At 40.1% G+C, this 21,199-nt stretch overlaps 2 protein-coding genes across 7 annotated transcripts in view; both read right to left on the reverse strand.

Annotated features, from left to right (window-relative positions):
• The window catches only part of dnah9 (dynein, axonemal, heavy chain 9), a 126,206-nt gene extending 118,183 nt beyond the window's left edge, over positions 1-8,023 (reverse strand). Inside the window, exons 1-11 of the mRNA XM_041858703.2 lie at positions 7,626-8,023; positions 7,205-7,401; positions 6,777-6,935; positions 6,462-6,592; positions 5,988-6,199; positions 3,802-4,035; positions 2,936-3,103; positions 2,254-2,370; positions 1,946-2,096; positions 1,607-1,721; positions 1,422-1,490 (exon numbers count right to left, since the gene is read on the reverse strand). Coding sequence (XP_041714637.2) covers positions 1,422-1,490; positions 1,607-1,721; positions 1,946-2,096; positions 2,254-2,370; positions 2,936-3,103; positions 3,802-4,035; positions 5,988-6,199; positions 6,462-6,592; positions 6,777-6,935; positions 7,205-7,401; positions 7,626-7,976 — 1,904 coding nt within the window. The 5' untranslated portion in view covers positions 7,977-8,023. The remainder of the gene's footprint in view (positions 1-1,421; positions 1,491-1,606; positions 1,722-1,945; positions 2,097-2,253; positions 2,371-2,935; positions 3,104-3,801; positions 4,036-5,987; positions 6,200-6,461; positions 6,593-6,776; positions 6,936-7,204; positions 7,402-7,625) is intronic.
• Positions 8,024-17,498: 9,475 nt separating this feature from the next.
• On the reverse strand, positions 17,499-19,665 carry LOC121547982 (phospholipase A2 inhibitor and Ly6/PLAUR domain-containing protein). Of its 6 annotated transcripts, none has more exons than XM_041859388.2 (6): positions 19,584-19,665; positions 19,291-19,365; positions 18,994-19,104; positions 18,688-18,840; positions 17,923-18,039; positions 17,499-17,837 (listed from the first exon to the last, which is right to left on the reverse strand). In XM_041859388.2, exons 2-6 carry the CDS (start codon positions 19,337-19,339, stop codon positions 17,644-17,646), a joined length of 624 nt encoding a protein of 207 aa, XP_041715322.2. In that variant the 5' UTR covers positions 19,340-19,365; positions 19,584-19,665; the 3' UTR covers positions 17,499-17,643. The 6 variants fall into 6 exon arrangements, with proteins under 6 accessions (XP_041715322.2, XP_041715319.2, XP_041715321.2 ...); XM_041859385.2 differs by having other exon boundaries at positions 18,994-19,107; XM_041859387.2 differs by having other exon boundaries at positions 19,291-19,384; positions 19,584-19,663.
• Between the last annotated feature and the right edge of the window lie 1,534 nt (positions 19,666-21,199).

Genomic DNA, 21,199 nt, shown 5'->3' on the forward strand with positions numbered 1-21,199 from the left:
GGATGATGTGAAAAATGCACCAAAGCGACTGAGAAAAACTGTAATAGAAAAATCGAACAACCCCACAGTAGAATAGTTTATCTATTTACCTAGTCAGCTTGTTGTTGTGTTCTATGCTAGATAAATATTCCTATCGTGCCACAGTGAGGGAAACATGCATTCTGACAAGCAGTCAATGCACAACAATTCTTGCAATCGCGAAAACAGCTGTTTTAATTGCTTTTGTTAAAAAGAGGGGAATCCCAGCTTTCCATTCTTACTTTATTTATTTCTCAAATCCTAAATATGCGCGAACTGCGCCATTTTAAACCCGCAATTCGCAGCGAGTGAATAGGGGAGAGTGGGGCTAAATGTAACACCGGTCAATTGTATTGTGACTTGGGGTACAACGCCTCCTTTCACTACCTCAAAATCATTTATTTGGAAATGACTTAAAAAATTGTGATGAGACAGATAATATTTTTTGTTGACCAAGAGTAGTGGAAACCAGGGAACGTGTTGGGGGGAAAATTGTGACATGAAGTGGTTTCTGTGAGAAGTACAGGCAGGGGGCTTTTTCCCCCATGTGGTGAGTTCCCCTAAGTTCCCCTAACAGGTAGGCCTACATTATATTCATTGGAAGTTCATATGGAAGTTTTTTGGGACATAAACCCCCTCCACCACCTTTTCCCACCACTCCTTTTCCCACCACTCCTTTTCCCCCCACTGCTACACATTTCTCCAGAGGAAACACTGGGTGATATTGCACATTTGACGCACAGGAATGTGAGTGGTTATGTGTATGTGCGCATATCAAATCAAATCGTACTTGTCACGTGTCGAATACAAAAAAGACTTTACCATGAAATGCTTACTTACGAGCCCTTTCCCAACAATGCAGTTAAAAAGTAAGAAAATTAACAAATACATACAAAAAGAAAATAGTAACACAATAAAATAACAATAATATGCACACACACACACACACAGAGAACATAATTTAAACCCAATAGGATGCTTTGTCTTGCAGGTTCCTATGTTGGATGTGTTGTGTTGGGCCATTGCTCACAGGGTATTAGTATGATGAGACAAAGCATATGAGATTATGAGAGCTCTGTGAAATAATCCACAGAACCACACTGCCACAATGAGAACATAAATCACGACTGGCGCTCCATGTCTCCATGCTATTCCACTGTGGCCCTGCCTTCCATAAATGTAATCCACTACACTGACTTACACTAGAAAGAAATGCTGGATTTCTATAAAGCTTACAGGATAAAAAAAATAAAAATCACATTTCAATAGAGTTGTTCAGAAAGTGGAAGCAGAACAGATCTCGTAGGGAAAGGGTTGTATAAGATACTGTATCTGTATTTTTGCTTAGAAGAAATATACTAAAAAGGAAGTTGGAAGTCATAGAGATATAATAGTTAAAATACCTATCCAGTAACTGCATCATCTCCTCATACTTCTGTATGGCTCCTTCTCCCACTGTAGACTCCAGACACCTGAGAGGAAACCACACACGCAGAGGCTGAACTTCTGCTAAGCTAATACTGGTACAACCACCAGCAGCAGAATCTAATGGGTAAAGTAGAGATGCAGGGTGAGAGAGGAGACTCACGGGTAGGTGATGTATCTGAACATGGAGAAGGGAATCTGGATTCTCTCCTGTAGTTGCTGAGCCCACCTCAGACCTCCTGCTACAGCTGGCATGTTCCTATTCACAGGAGTGTACCCTGGAGGGATGGAAACACACACATTGTAGAACTAACTAGAGAGGTAAAGGTTCTGGGGAAACAGTGGCACGTGGCAGCAGTTTTTTTAAATGATAATAGTAGCAGTAAACTAGTAAACAGTCAAACGTTCATCATAGCAAGAGTGTTGATGATTTCTTTACATGTATTACTTTGGTACGAAATTATGATATAAAATGGTATGGGTTAAAAGCAAGGTATTTTACCCAGTTCCTCCTCTGTGTGTGTGTGTTTGTTGAAGAGCAGTTTGCAGCAGTCTAGCTCTCTGTCAAACAGGCTGATAAGGAGAGGATATCTGTCCAGAGCATCCGCTGCCACAAGGGGGCGGTCTAACAGGCTGCCAAACATATCCAGCACCTGTAGGGAGGACAGTAGGGTATCAGTGTGTGTGTGTGTGTGTGTGTGTGTGTGTGTGTGTGTGTGTGTGTGTGTGTGTGTGTGTGTGTGTGTGTGTGTGTGTGTGTGTGTGTGTGTGTGTGTGTGTGGTGTCTGTGCGTGTGTAGCCCCTCCTCACCTTGAATGCGTGCTCCAGTCCAGATGCATCATCGAAGGCCTGACAGAAGACTGCTCCCAGACGACGGTCTGTATCCTCCACCTTATATCTGAACTCACACACGTCTGCCTCAAACTCCTACATTGAGACACACACACAGTCAGATAGATAGGTTGACAGCCCTTTCAATACCTTTTTGAGAGCCCTTTTAGACAGCCCACAAAGAAATTGCTTCAGTTTGCTACAGATGTGTTTGGCCAATATTGACCATATCTGCTGTTACAGTAGAATATTATTAACTTAATCTGGGTCCATTGAACTGCCCCTTGTTCCCATATTCCTTCTCCATTATAGTGTAACGCAGGGATCATTAACTAGATTCAGCCGCGGGCTGATTTTTTCTTGAGTGGATGGTCAGGGGGCCGCAACATAATTACAAATAATTAGCAAATTGACCACAAGAAGCCCAAACAGATATAATTTTTGACTAAAACATAATAATTTCAAACCTTGCTTACATTTGTATATGATCACATATATCTCTGCGTGGGAATTTCCAAAAGTAAAATCAATTGGAACTGAATTTCTGGTGTTTTTACAGTCTTTATGTCCAACAAACTATCTTATTTATTTTTGCTCCGAAAACTTTGGGCCGTGGGCCAAAATCGGTCCGCGGGCCGCCAATTCGGGAACCCTGCTGTACCGTATTGTTGACGTCGAGGCAGTCGTAGGGCTTCTCAGTGAGGACTTTATATGTGTCCAGGAACTCCTGGTGGAGCCACAGGACCTGCTGGCTGAGAGCTCTGCCTCGGATGCCTCCAAACTCCACCTTCTCCAGCTTCAACAGGTCTACTGCTGTCAGCAGGACATACTACAGACAGGGACAGAGAGGGACAAACACAGACCCTGTTAAACGTCAAGCATTTAATGTACTGTATTGGCTGTGGATATGGTGTTTATGGTAAACAGTAGGCTTGGGCAGTATACACGTTTACCAGGGTATTTTGAAATATCGACCGTATGATTTTCAATACCGTCAAAAAAATAAAATTATAATAATTGGTTTGGGGCGCTCTAAAGCTCGGGAGGGGGGGGGGACTAATATGTGATAAATAATTTATCTCCAGCTCAGGGCTCCAGCTATGCATTTGGTTTGCTAACTTGTTAGCTAAGTGGATAGCTTGCAAGACCAAGCTTCTTGGTTACAGCAGAGACAATCAATCCCCTCCTGGATCAATACTTTTTTTTCCTACTTTTGGGGGGTTTGGAAAGAAATAGCGCCCCTTGTCTGCACTGCCGGTAATACCTTATACCACAGTATGGTACAGGAACAGTATGAAGGTCAAGCTTAATACCGCCCAACCATAGTACACAGTGTGTTTGGCTTATTAATGTGTGTTTGGACTGAATAAATATGAATACTGATATCTGTACAATATTGATGTATGTAGGGTGTAATTTCACTAATTTTGATGTGTTTCAATATTTCATAAATTTTTCTAAAGGAAATTAAAAATTAAAAAAGAGACAAAAGGAAAATAAATCCAGTTTTTATTCATTGATCCGCACCTCAATGGTTTTGACCCGGTCGATGAAGCGGTCAAGGCCAGAGAAGACCATGAGTGGGTTGAAGTCCCACGGTCGGACTTCCCTGCCGTTCCTCTGGTACTGGCCCAGACTGGCCCTCTTCTCCTCATATGTCAGTCTGAAGGTGTTTAGGATGTCCAGGGAGGTCTGGACCTTCAGCAGGCTCTCAGACACGTCTCCCTTCAGCACCTCCTCTGGGCTCAGATACACCCGCGCCTGAAGTGGATGAGAAATCAGAGTTTGTGATGTCAAATGAACATCATATCCATAGATATACAGTACCAGTCAAAAGTTTGGACACACCTACTTATTCCAGGGTTTTTCTTAATTTTTTACTATTTTCTACATTGTAGAATAATAGTGAAGACATCAAAACGATGAAATAACACATATGGAATCATGTAGTAACCAAAAAAGTGTTAAACAAATCAAAATATATTTTAGATTTTTCAAAGTAACCACCCTTTGCCTTGATGACAGCTTTGCACACTCTTGGCAATCTCTCAACCAGCTTCATGAGGAATGCTTTTCCAATAGTCTTGAAGGAGTTCCCACATATGCTGAGCACTTGTTGGCTGCTTTACCTTCACTCTGCGGTCCAACTCATCCCAAACCATCTCAATTGGGTTGAGGTCGGGTGATTGTGGAGGCCAGGTCATGATGCAGCAGTCCATCACTCTCCTTCTTGGTCAAATAGCCCTTACACAGCCTGGAGGTGTGTTTTGGGTCATTGTCCTGTTGTAAAACAAATTATAGTCCCACTAAGCGCAAACCAGATGGGATGGCGTATCGCTGCAGAATGCTGTGGTAGCCATGCTGGTTAAGTGTGCCTTGAATTCTAAATAAATCACTGACAGTGTCACTAGCAAAGCACCTCCACACCATCACACCTCCTCCTCTATGCTTCACGGTAGGAACCACACATGCGGAGATCATCCGTTCACCTACTCTGCGTCTCACAAAGTCACGGCGGTTGGAACCAAAAATCTCAAATTTGGACTTATCAGACCAAAGGACAGATTTCCACCGGTCTAATGTCCATTGCTCGTGTTTCTTGGCCCAAGCAAGTCTCTTCTTCTTATTGGTGTCCTTTAGTAGTGGTTTCTTTGCAGCAATTCAACCATGATTCACGCAGTCTCCTCTGAACAGTTGATGTTGAGATGTGTCTGTTACTTGAACTCTGTGAAGCATTTATTTGGGCTGCAATCTGAGGTGCAGTTAACTCTAATGAACTTATCCTCTGCAGCAGAGGTAACTCTGAGTCTTCCTTTCCTGTGGCGGTCCTCATGAGAGCCAGTTTCATCATAGCGCTTGATGGCTTTTGCGACTGCACTTGAAGAAACTTTCAAATTTCTTGAAATTTTCCGGATTGACTGACCTTCATGTCTTAAAGTAATGATGGACTGTAATTTCTCTTTGCTTATTTGAGCTGTTCTTGCCATAATATGGACTTGGTCTTTTACCAAATAGGGCTATCTTCTTTATACCACCCCTACCTTGTCACAACACAACTGATTGGCTCAAATGCATTAAGAAGGAAAGGAATTCCACAAATTCACTTTTAACAAGGCACACCTGTTAACGTAGGTGACTACCTCATGAAGCTGGTTGAGAGAATGCCAAGAGTGTGCAAAGCTGTCATCAAGGCAAAGGGTGGCTTTTTGAAGAATCTCAAATATAAAAACTTTTTTGGTTACTACATGATTCCATATGTGTTATTTCATAGTTTTCATGTCTTTACTATTATTCTACAATGTAGAAAATAGTAAAACAATAAAGAAAAACCCTTGAATGAGTAGGTGTGTCCAAACTTCTGACCGGTAGTGTACATGTACATATTACCTCAATTACCTCGACTAACCTGTACCCCCACACATTGACTCGGTACCGGTACCCCTGTATATAGCCTTGTTATTGTTATTTTATTGTTGCTCTTTTATTTTTTACTTTAGTTTATTTAGTAAATATTTTTCTTAACTCTTATTTTTCTTAAAACTGCATTGTTGGTTTAGGGCTTGTAAGTAAAAATTGATTTGATTTGGTAATTTTTTCAATTTTTTCATTGTTTTTCAATGTAACTGGAGAATATGTTACATTACCGCAAAATGGATGAAAAGTGCTTCATAGAGTTATTATTACCACCACTATTACATGATTGACTCATGTACCTGTTGAATGAGTAGATTACATGTCTCCTGTAGCAGGACGATGAGGCGTGCTGGGGTGTTGTAGTAGCGTGAGTTGGACCACACCAGACACACAACGTGCATCAGAGGCCCGATCTGACCCTTGACCTCAGGGAACTCCACATTCTCCAGGTCCTCAAAGAGACGCTGCAGCGGACGAAGGTACGTACAAATGTCCTTAGCTTCCTCTAGGGCTGGGGCACACACGCACACACAAACACACACACACAGACAGACACAGAATCAGAACACACAAGTTCAAGTTTACTATATTATAATACAATAGGCCAATCCAGGGTCCCCAATCCCTACAGACACAAAGATAGTAGAAAGCTTGCATGGGGTCTTAGTTTTAGTAGCACCTAGTTAACACCTCCGATACAGCATAAACATTAGTTGAACCCACAGTGCGGTTTTACTTTATCGGCGATGGGTTAAAATGGGGCTTTAGTTTACCTGCTAGGACGTCCTGTAGCATGTCGTTAAAGGCAGGGTAGTAGCTGCTCTCCATAGCATCCAGCAGCTCTGCCATCTTGGTCACCTTGGAGGACTTGAACTGAGAGTGGATGCACTCCAGGTCTGCATATCTACACAGAGAAGTTCATTGGAGTGAAACAAGTAGTGCCATATACATTTGTTTTTATATGCATACATATCGAAATATATTAGTTTATGGATGGGTCACTTAAAAAAATAAAATCAGACTGTTTCCTGCCTACTGAGCATGACACACGGCTATGGCATATAGTGTAGGCCCACTACAGTACTGACCTGCTCCTCCAGAAGTTGAGCTCAGTGTGTGGTGTAGGACTCTTTCCCTCCAGCAGAGGCTCAGACGAGTCCTTCTTCAGAACCCCACGGATCTGGTGGCTCCACTCTATCACCACTGACTCGATGGCATGGATGATGCTCTTGCCCACTACGTCTCCCCTGTAGGCAGAGATAACATGGGTTAGATAGGGGTTTGTGACTGGGGTTAGGGGTTAGGGGTTAGGTCTGGGTTAGGGTAGCCTAAGAATCTGGTGACTCCACCTGAATAATAAAACATGTTGATATCTATCAAGTCTGGGGAAATCCAGGTGTATATGTTATAACACGTCTATATATTTGAACACTAATGTTATTACACGTTATAATGCATAACTCTACTGTGTTGTAATGTCCTTTTATAATATGAGACAGCAGGTCATTTATGTTACCTCTTGTCCCTCTCCAGGGCAGCCTGCTCCACTCTCTCTGCCCCAGGTGGTAAAGGCAGCAGAGTCTTGCCTTTCACTTGGCCAGACACCACAAACACATTGGTCTTCAGGGAATGAACATGGCGCTGAATGTCCTGGGATACCACCTGAGGCCATTCACTATGGTTCCTGCTGTTGGACAGCAATGGGACAACAACCTGAAAGGAATAAGGGGGAGAATAAGTATCACATTAACTTTATCACAGTAAAGAGTTTTACAAACTAATGTATAATAATAGCTATTATTCACTAATTTCGTTACCTAAAAATAATATGAGATGCCTATGTAAAGTATTGTCGATTTTAGTTCAATCGTTTGTAACATACACACAACTGTTATATATGAGCTGTCCTGCGCAGTGCGCATAACTTTAATTCTTACCTCCTCCACTAGTGCAGAAAACTGGTCAAGCGGCGCGTAGGACAAGTCTCCATATACCAAATGACTTTTCATTGAGTCAGGTGTTAGAGCTGTTTTGCTTCTTTTGACGAAGTAAACAGCCTTGTTTTTAACAGTCGCTGGAAACCCGACAGTGGGCAGCAAGTGGCCAGCTGCATTCAGAGACACGACCAGTGTAATTTGGTCGGGTTTGTCCAGGAACTCCTGAATAACGTGCTTGTTGTCATCGGTGGAAATACATTTCTGCCACCGGTCAAGCTTCAGTTTTAAAGTTTTCAACACATACTTCTCTATGAATTCGAATCTCCTGTCCTCCGCCGGAGAATCTTCCATTTTCGACCTGTTCTAACGTTCCGGTCCTCCTCAGCTCTTCAGCCCACTGCCAGTGACCCGGTGGCGTGAGGGGGTTTGTGTATAAAGTGATTGTCCCCTGGCCTCCATAGTAACGCTGTGTTTGCATTAATGAACCATCCGTTGCTTGGGGTACAAAATCTACCTCTAGGCTCTGACCCATGTCATTCTTCCAGATAGGTTAACTTGGTAACTAGTCGCGCTTTCTGTTTGTGTGCCGACTTCTCAAGACAGAGGATAATATTATTTAGCCTACATGAGACGCATTGCAACAGGTGACAAACTATGGTAAAAAGTTCTGCGCAAAGGAAACATGCACGGTAGTCTACAACCACACCATTTCAAAGAAAATAATTTCAGTCTCCAATCTTAGGCCTTGTATTAGCCTATCCCACATTTTTGCAATTTAGAGTATAATGTTGAGCAAGACGTTAGGCCCATAGACTGACAATTTATCTCATACCAAATACAGAAACATGCAATGGCCAATAGCTGCCACAAAGTGGCACCAGTGGAGTACAAACCGCAACCCTAGTAAACCTCATCCAACCCCTCCAGTGACCTCTTTATTAAGGGTGAACGCTGGCCCTAACCAATAGCTGACCCCAATAAAGCATGACCTTATTTGGGAACTTTATTTAGGTTTTACGTTTCTATTTACTTTGACGTATAAAGCACATCAAGCAAGCCTATCTCCTTGTGAAAATAGTATGAACATAATATTTTGAAGCTTTAAAGACTGATTAATCTAAAAGCAAATGGGACATAAAAGCATTGGCCATAAACACTAAATAATGCACTACTACTACATTCATTATACAGTATCTGTTATGTACTTTCTCTGTTCCTGATTAAAAAGATCAAACCACCAATGAACAGTTTGTGTTTTTCATATCTTTCTGTCATGTACAGTAAATACCAGCAATCCCAACATCATGATGATACACATGTCAAATCTGGCAAAAGAAAACAGAAAGTGTTTATTATCATTCAGGGTTCTGATGTGGGGATGAAATAAAAGCATTATCAGCAGCATAACATCAAATATTTACCTTTGTCCTCTTTTGTCCACTTGAGTAAACAACATAGACCTCCATAGGAGAGAAAGGGGGAGGGAGAAAGAGAGAGAGAGTGTGTGTGGGTGAGTTTGTCTGCGCGAGTGTGTTTGTGTGCTGGGAACCCATCGACCAAGGAGTCTCAGTTCCTCTCCCTCTTTGAAGATTAGCATGACAGACCAAAGGCAACGACCAGACCAGCCCAGGGTCCGGCTTTCCATTCCACAATCAAAGAGGCTCTTCGTCACTGATACAAGAGAGCTGTTGTTAACAGCTAGCCGGGTGGCTATCCGTTCATATGGTTATGTACACTACCACTGATGCCTCTGTGTCTGAGCCACTGTGGGATTATTCATCTTTACAAAATAAACAAATAAAGATGACATGCATCCACATATAGGAGTATTTCTATTTTATTTTATTAGTCCCAAAGCACATTAAATCATATAATAACTGATTGACAATAACTGTTGATATAACTGGGTACACACTGCCATGTTACAACCCTCAGCTAGCTATAAGCCTCAACTAAAAAGCAGTACAGAAAAAACAAAGAGAAGTAAAAATATAAGCTATGATCATATACCTGAGAATAAACCCATCTCCTAAATCTGTTTACTCTCTGCCCCATCAGACTTGACTTTACCATGCTACGTTCACCCGATAATGGCATCATCTCAAACATTGTAAAAAGGTATAAAAAGGTATTTATGGACTCGTTAACATTCTTTGGTTTAGCATCAGATGTTTGGTGGTCCTCTCTGTTTCCTTTTCCTTTATTGCTTTCAGATGTGTGTAAGACCTTTGTTTAGGAATGGAGTGAAACTGAAGTTGATGATCTTTGCACTGTCCCATATGTAACATAGTTTGGTGGTGATATTATGCCATCATATAATTAAGCAATAAGGCCCGAGGCGGTGTGGTATATGGCCAATATACCACGGCTAAGGGCTGTTCTTAAGCACGATGCAACGCAGAGTGCCTGGATACAGCCCTTAGCCGTGGTATACTGGCCATATACCACAAACCCCTTGGGCCTTATTGCTTAATTATATAATGGCATAATATAAACTGGTTACCAAAGTAATTAGAGCAGTAAAATACATATTTTGTCATACCCGTGGTATACGGTCTGATATACCACGGCTGTCAGCCAATCAGCATTCAGGGCTCGAACACCCAGTTTATAATATACAGTGATGTAACCTACAAGTAAAGAGTAAAGAGTGAGTGACTACAGATTTTAAAACAATTCTATAATTTCCATTTATTTTTGATAGCATTACCCTCCTACGATCCCTGGGACCACCCATACGTGAAAATGCACACTTGACTGTAAGTCGCGTTGGATAAAAGCGTCTGCTAAATGGCATATTATTATTATTGTTATTATTATTACCTCCTTGCAAATACATTAACATCCAAACACATTAATATTACTTATATTTAACATTTCTTAGATATTTCTTAGAATATACTGACACATTGATTTATTGTGGATATCACACCAACGGTTGGAATTACCATGAATCCTCCCACTAACTAGACCAGTGAGATGATGAGGAGACCCAGCAGAAGAGGGAGAGAGCTCAGTCTCATCCCCATGGCTTTGTTACACAGACTCCCCTTACAGCAGTTGAGGTTAGTCTGGGTGGGCATCTCAGACCAGAGGCATGAGTCACTGGAGGCACAGCCCCCATAAATGGTGCCTTTTCCCCCATCAGGAGTGGGCTCTGGCAACATGCAAAACAAAAAAATACTCTAAAACATGTCTTGTTGTCAATGTCTCTTTGAAAATCTATAAATAAAGTATTAAAATAATTATAACGTGTCACGTCTCATGGGATTTCATGCCAATGAAAATGAACTCACCTTTATATTTGAAGCAGTGGTCTTCAATTCCAACGCATTGCAAAACTTCATGAGTACCATTCACCCAGGTGTGACATTGTAGGTTATTGGGCTTGTCACTGAGGGCTGCACAGATCACAGATTAACAACTATGTCATTAAATAACAACCTACGCAAACTAATAAATATCAAGCGTTGCTTTTCTCATACTAGACCATCAATGAAAAGCTGAGAGCTTGTAAATTTGACTAGATGTATGTTCTTACCAGGTAGGGTGTCTAAGTTGCAGCCTGTCGTGTTGCAGCAAAATGAAGATTGGGAAGCTTGTGAGTATCCGTCGCTCAGTGACAGTTTTGTTATTTTATCCATGAAATAACAGTTTTTGGCTACATATGTACAACCCTTAGATACTCTGATGGAATCTGAATTTGATGGAGAGAGAAGAGGTTAAAAATCCTTCACAATGTAAACTGTAACAATGGTGCAATTGTACATTTGAAATATAAAATAAAAATATATTGGGGAAAAAAATACTTCACAATGTGTAATGAGTCTGGAATTTATCACAACCCTTCATTACAACAACAGACTCAACTTCATACTTACCTGAAGGATCATCTACGCTTGTGAAGGTGGAACATACTGCTCTCACACAGTTCTTTAATATTGCTGTCCGACAGTGTTCATCCTCAGGCTCACAAGTGTAGCACTGGAGCATGTCAGCTAGATACCAAAACACCCAAGATTATGAAAAAAAGAGACATATATCTCAATATTGGTCGATCATTAAACAAATAATTAACCAAACACATCAATTGTGATCGTCATCATGTTATTATACATTCAAATTGAACATAACTGCTATATGTCAAAATAAGGTGTACATATGGACATGTTGGATCTACTAACAAATATGTAAGAACCAATCTACATAAATTCAGTAAGTTACCTGTGTAGAACAGTGTGAAGGTGCAGGAGATTGTCAGAATGAGCCTCATCGTGGATAGATAGACAGCTATGAGGTGCAACTGAGATCCTTACTAATCCAGCTGTCTTTCAGCCTGTTCAAATCATTTCTTATCCACATAAGTTAATCATTCATTTCCCAAATCCCCCAAATGTATCAGGTACAGTCCTGTTATCATGTGACATTTATCTCCATGTTTCCAAGGGTTGGTTGGTTTATCATAGTAGACACAATGGTCTGCCAAACAAAATATACACAATTTGCTCAACACATTTGCTGCTGACACTGCGTCCTTTTTGTGTGAATGTCACCTTTGTATTCCTTTATGTGCTCACAGTAAGGTCAAACTGGGACAAATCATGTTATTTAAAAAAAATAATTCATATACAGTGGCTTGCGAAAGCATTTTTCCTATTTTGTTGCCTTACAACCTGGAATTAAAATAGATTTTTGGGGAGTTTGTATCATTTGATTTACACAACATGCCTACCACTTTGAAGATGCAAAATATTTTTTCGTGCAAAACAAACAAGAAATAAGAGAAAAAAACAGAAAACTTGAGCGTGCATAACTATTCACCCCCACAAAGTCAATACTTTGTAGAGCCACCTTTTGCAGCAATTACAGCTGCAAGTCTCTTGGGGTATGTCTCTATAAGCTTGGCACAGCTAGCCACTGGGATTTTTGCCCATTCTTCAAGGCAAAACTGCTCCAGCTCCTTCAAGTTGGATGGGTTCCGCTGGTGTACTGCAATCTTTAAGTCATACCACAGATTCTCAATTGGATTGAGGTCTGGGCTTTGACTAGGCCATTCTAAGACATTTAAATGTTTCCCCTTAAACCACTCGAGCGTTGCTTTAGCAGTATGCTTAGGGTCATTGTCCTGCTGGAAGGTGAACCTCCGTCCCAGTCTCAAATCTCTGGAAGACTGAAACAGGTTTTCCTTAAGAATTTCCCTGTATTTAGCGCCATCCATCATTCCTTCAATTCTGACCAGTTTCTCAGTCCCTGCCGATGAAAAACATCCGCACAGCATGATGCTGCCACCACCATGCTTCACTGTGGGGATGGTGTTCTCGGGGTGATGAGAGGTGTTGGGTTTGCGCCAGACATAGCGTTTCTTTGATGGCCAAAAAGCTCAATTTTAGTCTCATCTGACCAGAGTACCTTCTTCCATATGTTTGGGGAGTCTCCCACATGCCTTTTGGCGAACACCAAACGTGTTTGCTTATTTTCTTCTTTAAGCAATGGCTTTTTTCTGGCCACACTTCTGTAAAGCCCAGCTCTGTGGAGTGTACGACTTAAAGTGGTCCTATGGACAGATACTCCAATCTCCGCTGTGGAGCTTTGTAGCTCCTTCAGGGTTATCTTTGGTCTCTTTGTTGCCTCTCTGATTAATGCCCTCCTCGCCTGGTCCGTGAGTTTTAGTGGGCGGCCCTCTCTTGGCAGGTTCGCTGTGGTACCATATTCTTTCAATTTTTTTATAATGGATTTAATGGTGCTCCGTGGGATGTTCAAAGTTTCTGATATTTTTTTATAACCCAACCCTGATCTGTACTTCTCCACAACTTTGTTCCTCACCTGTGTGGAGAGCTCATTGGTCTTCATGGTGTGCTTGCTTGGTGGTGCCCCTTGCTTAGTGGTGTTGCAGACTCTGGGGCCTTTTCGAACAGGTGTATATATACTGAGATCATGTGACAGATCATGTGACACTTAGATTGCACACATTATTTAACTAATTATGTGACTTCTGAAGGTAATCGGTTGCACCAGATCTTATTTAGGGGCTTCATAGTTATTTATTTTTTAGAATTTTTTGAAATAAGTTATTTTTTTCATTTCACTTCACCAATTTGGACTATTTTGTGTATGTCCAATACATGACATCCAAATAAAAATCCATTTAAATTACAGGTTGCAATGCAACAAAATAGGAAAAATGCCAAGGGGGATGAATACTTTTGCAAGGCACTGTAGACTCTATTTTCACAATGGTCAATTACTTGATCTACACTGAGTGTACTGAGTGTACAAAACATTAGGAACAACTTTCTAATATTGAGTTGCACCCCATTTTTTCTCTCAGAACAGCCTCAATTCATCGGGTATGTACTCTACAAGGTGTTAAAAGAATTCCACAGGGATGCTAGCCCATGTTGACTCCAATGCTTCCCACAGTTGTGTCAAGTTAGCTGGATGTCCTTTAGATGGTGGACCATTTTTGATGCACACGGAAAACTGTTGAGCGTGAAATACCCAGCAGCGTTGCAATTCTTGACACACTCAAACCGGTGCACCTGGCACCTACTACCATACCCCGTTCAAGGGCTCTAAATTATTTTGTCTTGTCCATTCACCCTCTGAATGGCACACATACACAATCCATGTCTCAATTTTCTCAATGCTTAAAAATCATTTTTAACCTGTCTCCTCCTCTTCATCAAAGTGACATCAATAAGGGATCATAGCTTTCACCTGGATTCACCTTGTCAGTCTATGTCATGGAAAGAGCAGGTGTTTCTAATGTTTTGTAGACTCAGTGTATATCCAGGATGCTGCTCCAGACTCCAGACAGACACACCTGTTGAGTCAAGCCCTCTCAGGACACACTCCCTCATTCAGGTATGAATAAACCACAGGGTTTTTTAGTAGTTTATGTATTATTAGGACCACTCTTAGCCGACCAATGGCTAGTCTTCCAAAAGTACTTTAAAGTGTAAAAATCATTCAGAAAATGTAAAACAAACATAAACGCAAATTAGGAAAGGGAAAAACAAGATGAAACCCACATTGTTATTAACTATACATAGCATGGGTTACCCCATCACTATGGCCCTGATTCCCACCTGAGTTAAGTGTCCGTAAATGGAACGTAATTCCCTTTTATGCACTTTTCTCTTCATGTGTATTCTGACCTTGAACTTAAGCATGAGAATAGTGTGTTATTCACCCGGTGTTCATTTAGGGTGGAGATCGAATAAATGAAGGTGTGGCGGAGGTGTGTCTACAGATTGTATTCTGTATTCTACAGATTGTATTCTGACCTTGACTTAATTCCCTAGTAATTCCACCCACTTTCCGCTCAAGGAAAACATGAATAAAGTCTAGCGAACCTATCGGTTCCAAGTGGAAAAAGCATCTACTTAATTTTTTCTGATAGAAGTAAAACCATTCTTCATGCACTGTGATTTACAACTTGATAAGAGATATTGATTATCACATACATGCCCTTATGTCAGTCATCAGTTAAAAAGAGGCTGTCTTGTCCTGCTCCTGAAATCTGTCATCAGCAAAAGAGCATTGGGGTAGGTGCATGTCTGACATCAATGAGTACGCAATTACAATGATAATTTAATATGATACAATTCAGAAAATTTTATATCATTAGGTTATTAAATTATTGCATCTGAGCTCCTAGAATGTGCGGCTCTCCTTTTCTTTTCAAGAAAATTTTATATAACATAAACACACTGTTGACAAGTAGGCTATGGTGTAATGGAATGTTTTGCCTTGTGTGGTATGTTTTGTGGGTTTTGACACTCTTATGTAGGTGTCATAACCAGCCATAAAATAACGCAATACATGTCACAACAGGTCTAAATATATGTGTCTGACAGTGTTATAACCATATTATGACAGGTTATGACACGTAACGTCAGCTGTTATGACATATTATGACACGGTTATGAACGTGTCATAACGTGTTATGACACTGGGTGTCAAGTAAAGTGTTACCAAAAAGACATGTAGGCTAATTAAATCGTTATGGAGCCGAGTGTAGACCAAGCCCTACAGTTTGAACCCAACACATGGCGCAGTACTTGGCTGTGTTATCATACAGTTCCATGGTTAGTGCAGGCAATAGACAAGGCAATAGCCTACTATTGTACACAATTCTCCCTATTATAATTCTATATACACTAATCTTCCAACATTACCATGGGTTAAAGAACTGAATGTGGCAATTTTCAGAATGAATCAAACCACTGTATTTTTGATTCATCAACATACACTGAGTGTACAAATCACTAGGAACACCTTCCTAATATTGAGTTGCACCCCCTTTGCCCTCAGAACAGTCTCAATTTGTCGGGGCATGGACTTTACAAGGAGTTGAAAACGTTCCACAGGGATGCTGGCCCATGTTGACTCCAATGTTTCCCACAGTTCTGTCAAGTTGGCTCGATGTCCTTTGGGTGATGGACCATTCTTGATACACACGGGAAACTGTTGAGCATGAAAAATCCAGCAGCGTTGCAGTTCTTGACACACCCAACTGTTCAAAGGCACACAAAGGCATTTTATCTTTCCCATTCACCCTCTGAATGGCACACATACAGTACACAATTGATTTCTCAATTATCTAAAGGATTAAAAATCATAATTTAGCCTGTCCCTTCCCCTTCATCTACACTGATTGAAGTGGATTGATTTAACAGGTGACATCAATAAGGGATCATAGCTTTCACCTGGATTCACCTGGTCAGTCTATGTCATGGAAAGAGCAAGGCTCTCCAAACCTGTTTTTTTATGATTCATACTTTCCTAACCCAAAAATGTGCCTAAATAATCTACAAGATCAGAGCATTTTTAAATGTACCAGTTGGTGTTGAAATGGAGACGAATATGCATATATTTAGATCCCTATTTTCTGAACCCGTTCTCTCAATGTATTCTAGTCTGTCCACAAAATTCTACTTAAAGGTACACCGTAAAGATGCACTATGCAGAAATCGCTCCGCTATTTAAAATTCTAATAGTTCTCGTAATTTCAGTTTATGTGACAAAACAAGCAGTCATTGTGTAGAGAATCATTGTACCATCTAAACCGCTGTGAAATATATTTTCCATAACCAAAAATATTGCATATTCAGCTGTTTGAAGGTGGTGTACAAAACCGAAAATAAAAGATGCAAAAAATAAACTTCAGAACGGGAAGCATAGAAATAGCACAGATAGCACAGATCTACCGCTTCTTAGACTTGCTTTCAATGGGAATGAAAGATCTATAACTCACATGTCTATGTGAATTTGGTCGAGTCGCCCAAAAAGTTACATATTGTAGCTTTAAAGGGATGGCTTAAGATAAATGTACTGAAAACCCTATTGAATGAATACTCAACGAGAAAATCTATTGGCCAGCAAGTGGGAGGGCTTTTCAGAGATTGAATTACATTTGTTTATTCAGTGCGCGCAAGGAAACCATACCTGCAAGGCCCATTATGCACCTTCATAAGGTAAGTCTGAATACCAACTACTGAGAAGTGCGTAGGAAAGACGTGAGAGAATCGGGCCCTATGAGAGAGGGAGGACGCAACCTTGAGCTTTGTACTATACATTTTACATTTTTACATTTTTAGTCATTTAGCAGACGCTCTTATCCAGAGCGACTTACAGTTAGTGAATACATATTTTTTTATATACTGGCCCCCCGTGGGAATCAAACCCACAACCCTGGCATTGCAAACGCCATGCTCTATCAACTGAGCTACATCCCTGCCGGCCATTCCCTCCCCTACCCTTGACGACACATTATGTAACATACACTGAAGTGGTATATCGATAATAAGCATTTATAGAATACAGTGATGTAAAAATCATATCCGCTATAGAGTAGAGTGCCAAATTAAAGATATTTATTACTATTTATTTTAAAAGCATCATACAAATCATCATCCTTCCTAATTCCTACTAACAAGTGAACCTCCAACATTTCCTGATCTTGTGGATACATATCACTCTTAACGGTTGGGATTACCATGCATCCTCCTACTAATTAGACCAGTGAGATGATGAGGAGACCCAGCAGAAGAGGGAGAGAGCTCAGTCCAATGTCCATGGCGTTGTTACACAGACTCCCCTTACAGCAGTTGAAGTTAAGCGTAGAGGGGGATGTCTCGTACCTGCGGCATACATTGGCGGAGGCACAGCCCAGGTGTCGTCCATCATTACTTCCATCACGAGCAGGCACTGGCAACATGAAAAACAAAAAAAGTCATTAAAGCAAAGGTCAATTACTTTCCAAGGGATTTCATGCCACTGAAAATGAACTTACCTGTGTATTTGAAGCAGTGGTCTTCAACTCCAACACATTGTACAGTTGTGTTGCAGACTTTATCCTCTTCACTCTTGCAGGAGTAACATTGCAGTTTATTGGGCTTGTCATTGAGTGCTGTACCACAGGTGAAAAACAATAATGTCAGTATCCTGTAAAGCCAGTCCTTAATTAAAACTACATATTTTAAACTAAATATCAAGCACTTGATTGATCAATTATTTGATTACAATCGGTTGGATTGTTTGTCATATGGCTGTGCTTGTGTTGTCGCTCAGTTGTGTAGCCTCTGTGTTAAGCAAAGAGACATTCACTTAACACATGTTTCAGATGTCATGTCACTGTTCTGTCCTTTATTAAGATTAAGATCACTTTATTGGTCAAATCAAGTGGTCCAACCGAAATGTGACTTCCACTTTTAAACCAACCCCTCCGAAAGACACATATTGTAAATACACATACAGGTTTTGGAGAGGTGCGGGGGGCTGCCACAATGGTGGAGCTAGGATTTGATACCAGTTTAGTGAACTGAGCGATTCATAAATAGTTGCTTCTTTATAATGCACATTGTTGAAGAAAAGTATCAAATTAAATCATGCTGCCAGATTATTATGAGGTTTATGGTATGCTTATTACTATGCACAATGTTACACTAAGAAAATGTTGCCCTTAGTGTTTCTATGAAATACTGAAACTACGTCATCAATGTGATTCTGAGAGCTTGGGAATTTAAGAAATTATAAACTTTTTGATGTATGATCTTACCAGGGAGAGTATTTCTGTTGCAGCCGTCCGTGCTGCAGCAGTACGCGATATTGGAGGTGTGTGAATATCCACCACTCATTGATGTTTTTGTTGTTGCATCCATGAACACACAGGTTTCCTCTCTCGTTATGCATTCCTTAGAGACTCTGGTGCCTGATGGAGAGTAAAAATGACTTCACAGTGACTTTAAAGTGAAAGGGTTTATCTGACCAGGAAAAACTCTGGACCATGTTTATAGTGTAATCAGCCTGGAATTTATTGCAACCATTCATTACAAGAACAGACTAAACTCCAGACCAGACTTACCTAAATGACCAAATACTGTTGTCATGGTGGAACATACTTCTCCTCCAGAACATGTCTCTAACGTTGTTTCGCTGCATTCCTCAGACTCACAAGTGTAGCACTGTAGTGTGTCTGCTAATGAAGATAACACCAGATAACATGAATAAAGTTACAAAACATCTAAATATTGGTCAAACACACAAACTAATAATTAATAGATAAACTTTAAAACCAACTGCTGCTGTATGTAAGGTGAACATATGGACATTGTGGCTCCTATAACAAATTGGAACCAAACAACAACATTTAAAATGTTACCTGTGTAGAACAGTGTGAAGGTGAAGGAGATTTTCAGGATTAGCGTCATCTTGGATAGCTTTGAAGTAAAAATAACTGGAAGATGGAAGTGGTTCTGTTCAAGCACTCAAATGTGAGTGCAAGTGAGTGACAAACACGCACAGTATGAAATCAAAACAAAAAAGTACTCACTTTCTACCATCTATCTTAAAGTCCTTAGAACCTACGTCCATGTTAATAATAATAAAAATATTTGGACAAAAGGCTATTGATCAGTCGACCTATTACAAATCATTACAATATTATTGGCTTACCCTTGTGAAACTGTTCTCACTGTTGTAAACTCCAGGCCTCTCGCGATATCAGGAAGAAATCAGGGATGTCTCAAATGTCCACTTACTGTTAAACAATAAATAGAAAGGAAATGTGACTTCCTTGGGCATGAAATCTTGTAGCTAGATCTCTGCACCTTCCTCCTACCAGTTTCTAAACAACACTCAAAGGTCATGCACAGTAAAGGTTACAAAGTCAAAAAATAGTTGTCATAAAATAAAGAACATACAATTCCTACGTCTATCTTCTTATGCAATGCACTCTAATTCCTGAGTTTCAAGCAAAACATTTGATGATTACTTCATCTCATCTCAGATAGTTGGCAAGTTTTATGACTGAAATGTTTTTTGTGTGACCTGGCAAACCCTATCATAACATGCTTCCTCATTTGTTTTCTAGAGCGCACAATAATGACTCAAACGTTTTAGCATCTGTACCTTGGCTGGTGCCCACATTGATCGTGTCCTTGCTTTTAAATATCTCCGAATTTGGATAGATACAAGTTGTCTTTAAAGAAAAACACATACAGTAGATGGGTTAACTAAGAAGCTGATAATAAAAATGGCTTCTTCTATAGAAATACTATTAATTAATAGCAGAAAGCAAATAATTCAGTCGATGTTCCTACCGATCCTAGACTATGGTGACATCATCTATGGTGACCTTCTAAAGTCAAGGAGTCAAAGAAATTGGACTTTGCTTGGGAAGTAATCTTATACAATGTGTGACTCTGTCACTATCAATTGATCTATTTACTTTCTGCAAAAAGATAATATGTATAATAACATTTAAGGTTCGTATAAATTATCATAATACAACATATTTGGTAGCGGAATAACATTTGGGGAAATGGGGTCTAGACTTTATTGTCCTTATCTGTTGTTATTATTAGTATTAAACAGCCTATCTAAAAGATGTCATGAGTCTTGTCAAATGGGAAAGAGGTTGGGAACCACTGCTCTTGGGCAGTTCAGACTGTTGATTGAGGACCTTATTAATGATGAATGTGTTTGTTTTCTATGATCTCTATGTTCTATGTTCTGTTTTGCATTTTGCATTTGAATTTGATGTGTATAGTTTTGTAATTACAGGGCTCATCTGTAAAATAAACCTTGGTCTCAGCATGACTCCCTGTCAAAAGAAAGGTGAAATGTAAAATAAAATAAAATAAAATGCAAGTACCGTTGTGAATAAACCACAGCATGTTTTTATAGTGAATTTTTGTTGTTGTTCCTAGATCAATCAATAGAGACCATGTTCACATGAATCACCCCAGTCTGCTGGTTCTCATCAGGGCAATTACATATTTCATCTTTGTATAAAAGTTGACCATGTTTAATGTTATCAGCATCACCATACATACATATTCTTCCCTTAGTTTAAAAATAAATAATTCACAGACTAATTATTTTCACAATTGTCAACTAACTAACATTTTTCTCATACTTGAGCTGTATCCAGGATTTCTCCAGACTCCAGACATACTGTACACACCTGTTGAGTCAAGCCCTCACAGTACACACTCCCTCATATTAATAAACCACAGTGTGTGTTTAAAGTTACATTGTTTTTATTAGTCTTCCAAGAGCATTTATAG

Source organism: Coregonus clupeaformis, chromosome 31 (genome assembly GCF_020615455.1).
Source record: "Coregonus clupeaformis isolate EN_2021a chromosome 31, ASM2061545v1, whole genome shotgun sequence".
Taxonomy (NCBI): Eukaryota; Metazoa; Chordata; class Actinopteri; order Salmoniformes; family Salmonidae; genus Coregonus; species Coregonus clupeaformis.

Coding starts and splice junctions, on each gene's coding strand:
- LOC121547982 (XM_041859385.2), bottom strand. CDS start 19,339: ATGACGCTAATCCTGAAAATCTCCTTCACCTTCACACTGTTCTACACA. Junction 18,841..18,993: donor AACAGTATTTGGTCATTTAG/GTAAGTCTGGTC, acceptor ACTCTCCATCAG/GCACCAGAGTCTCTAAGGAA. Junction 17,838..17,922: donor CCACTGCTTCAAATACACAG/GTAAGTTCATTT, acceptor TCATGTTGCCAG/TGCCTGCTCGTGATGGAAGT.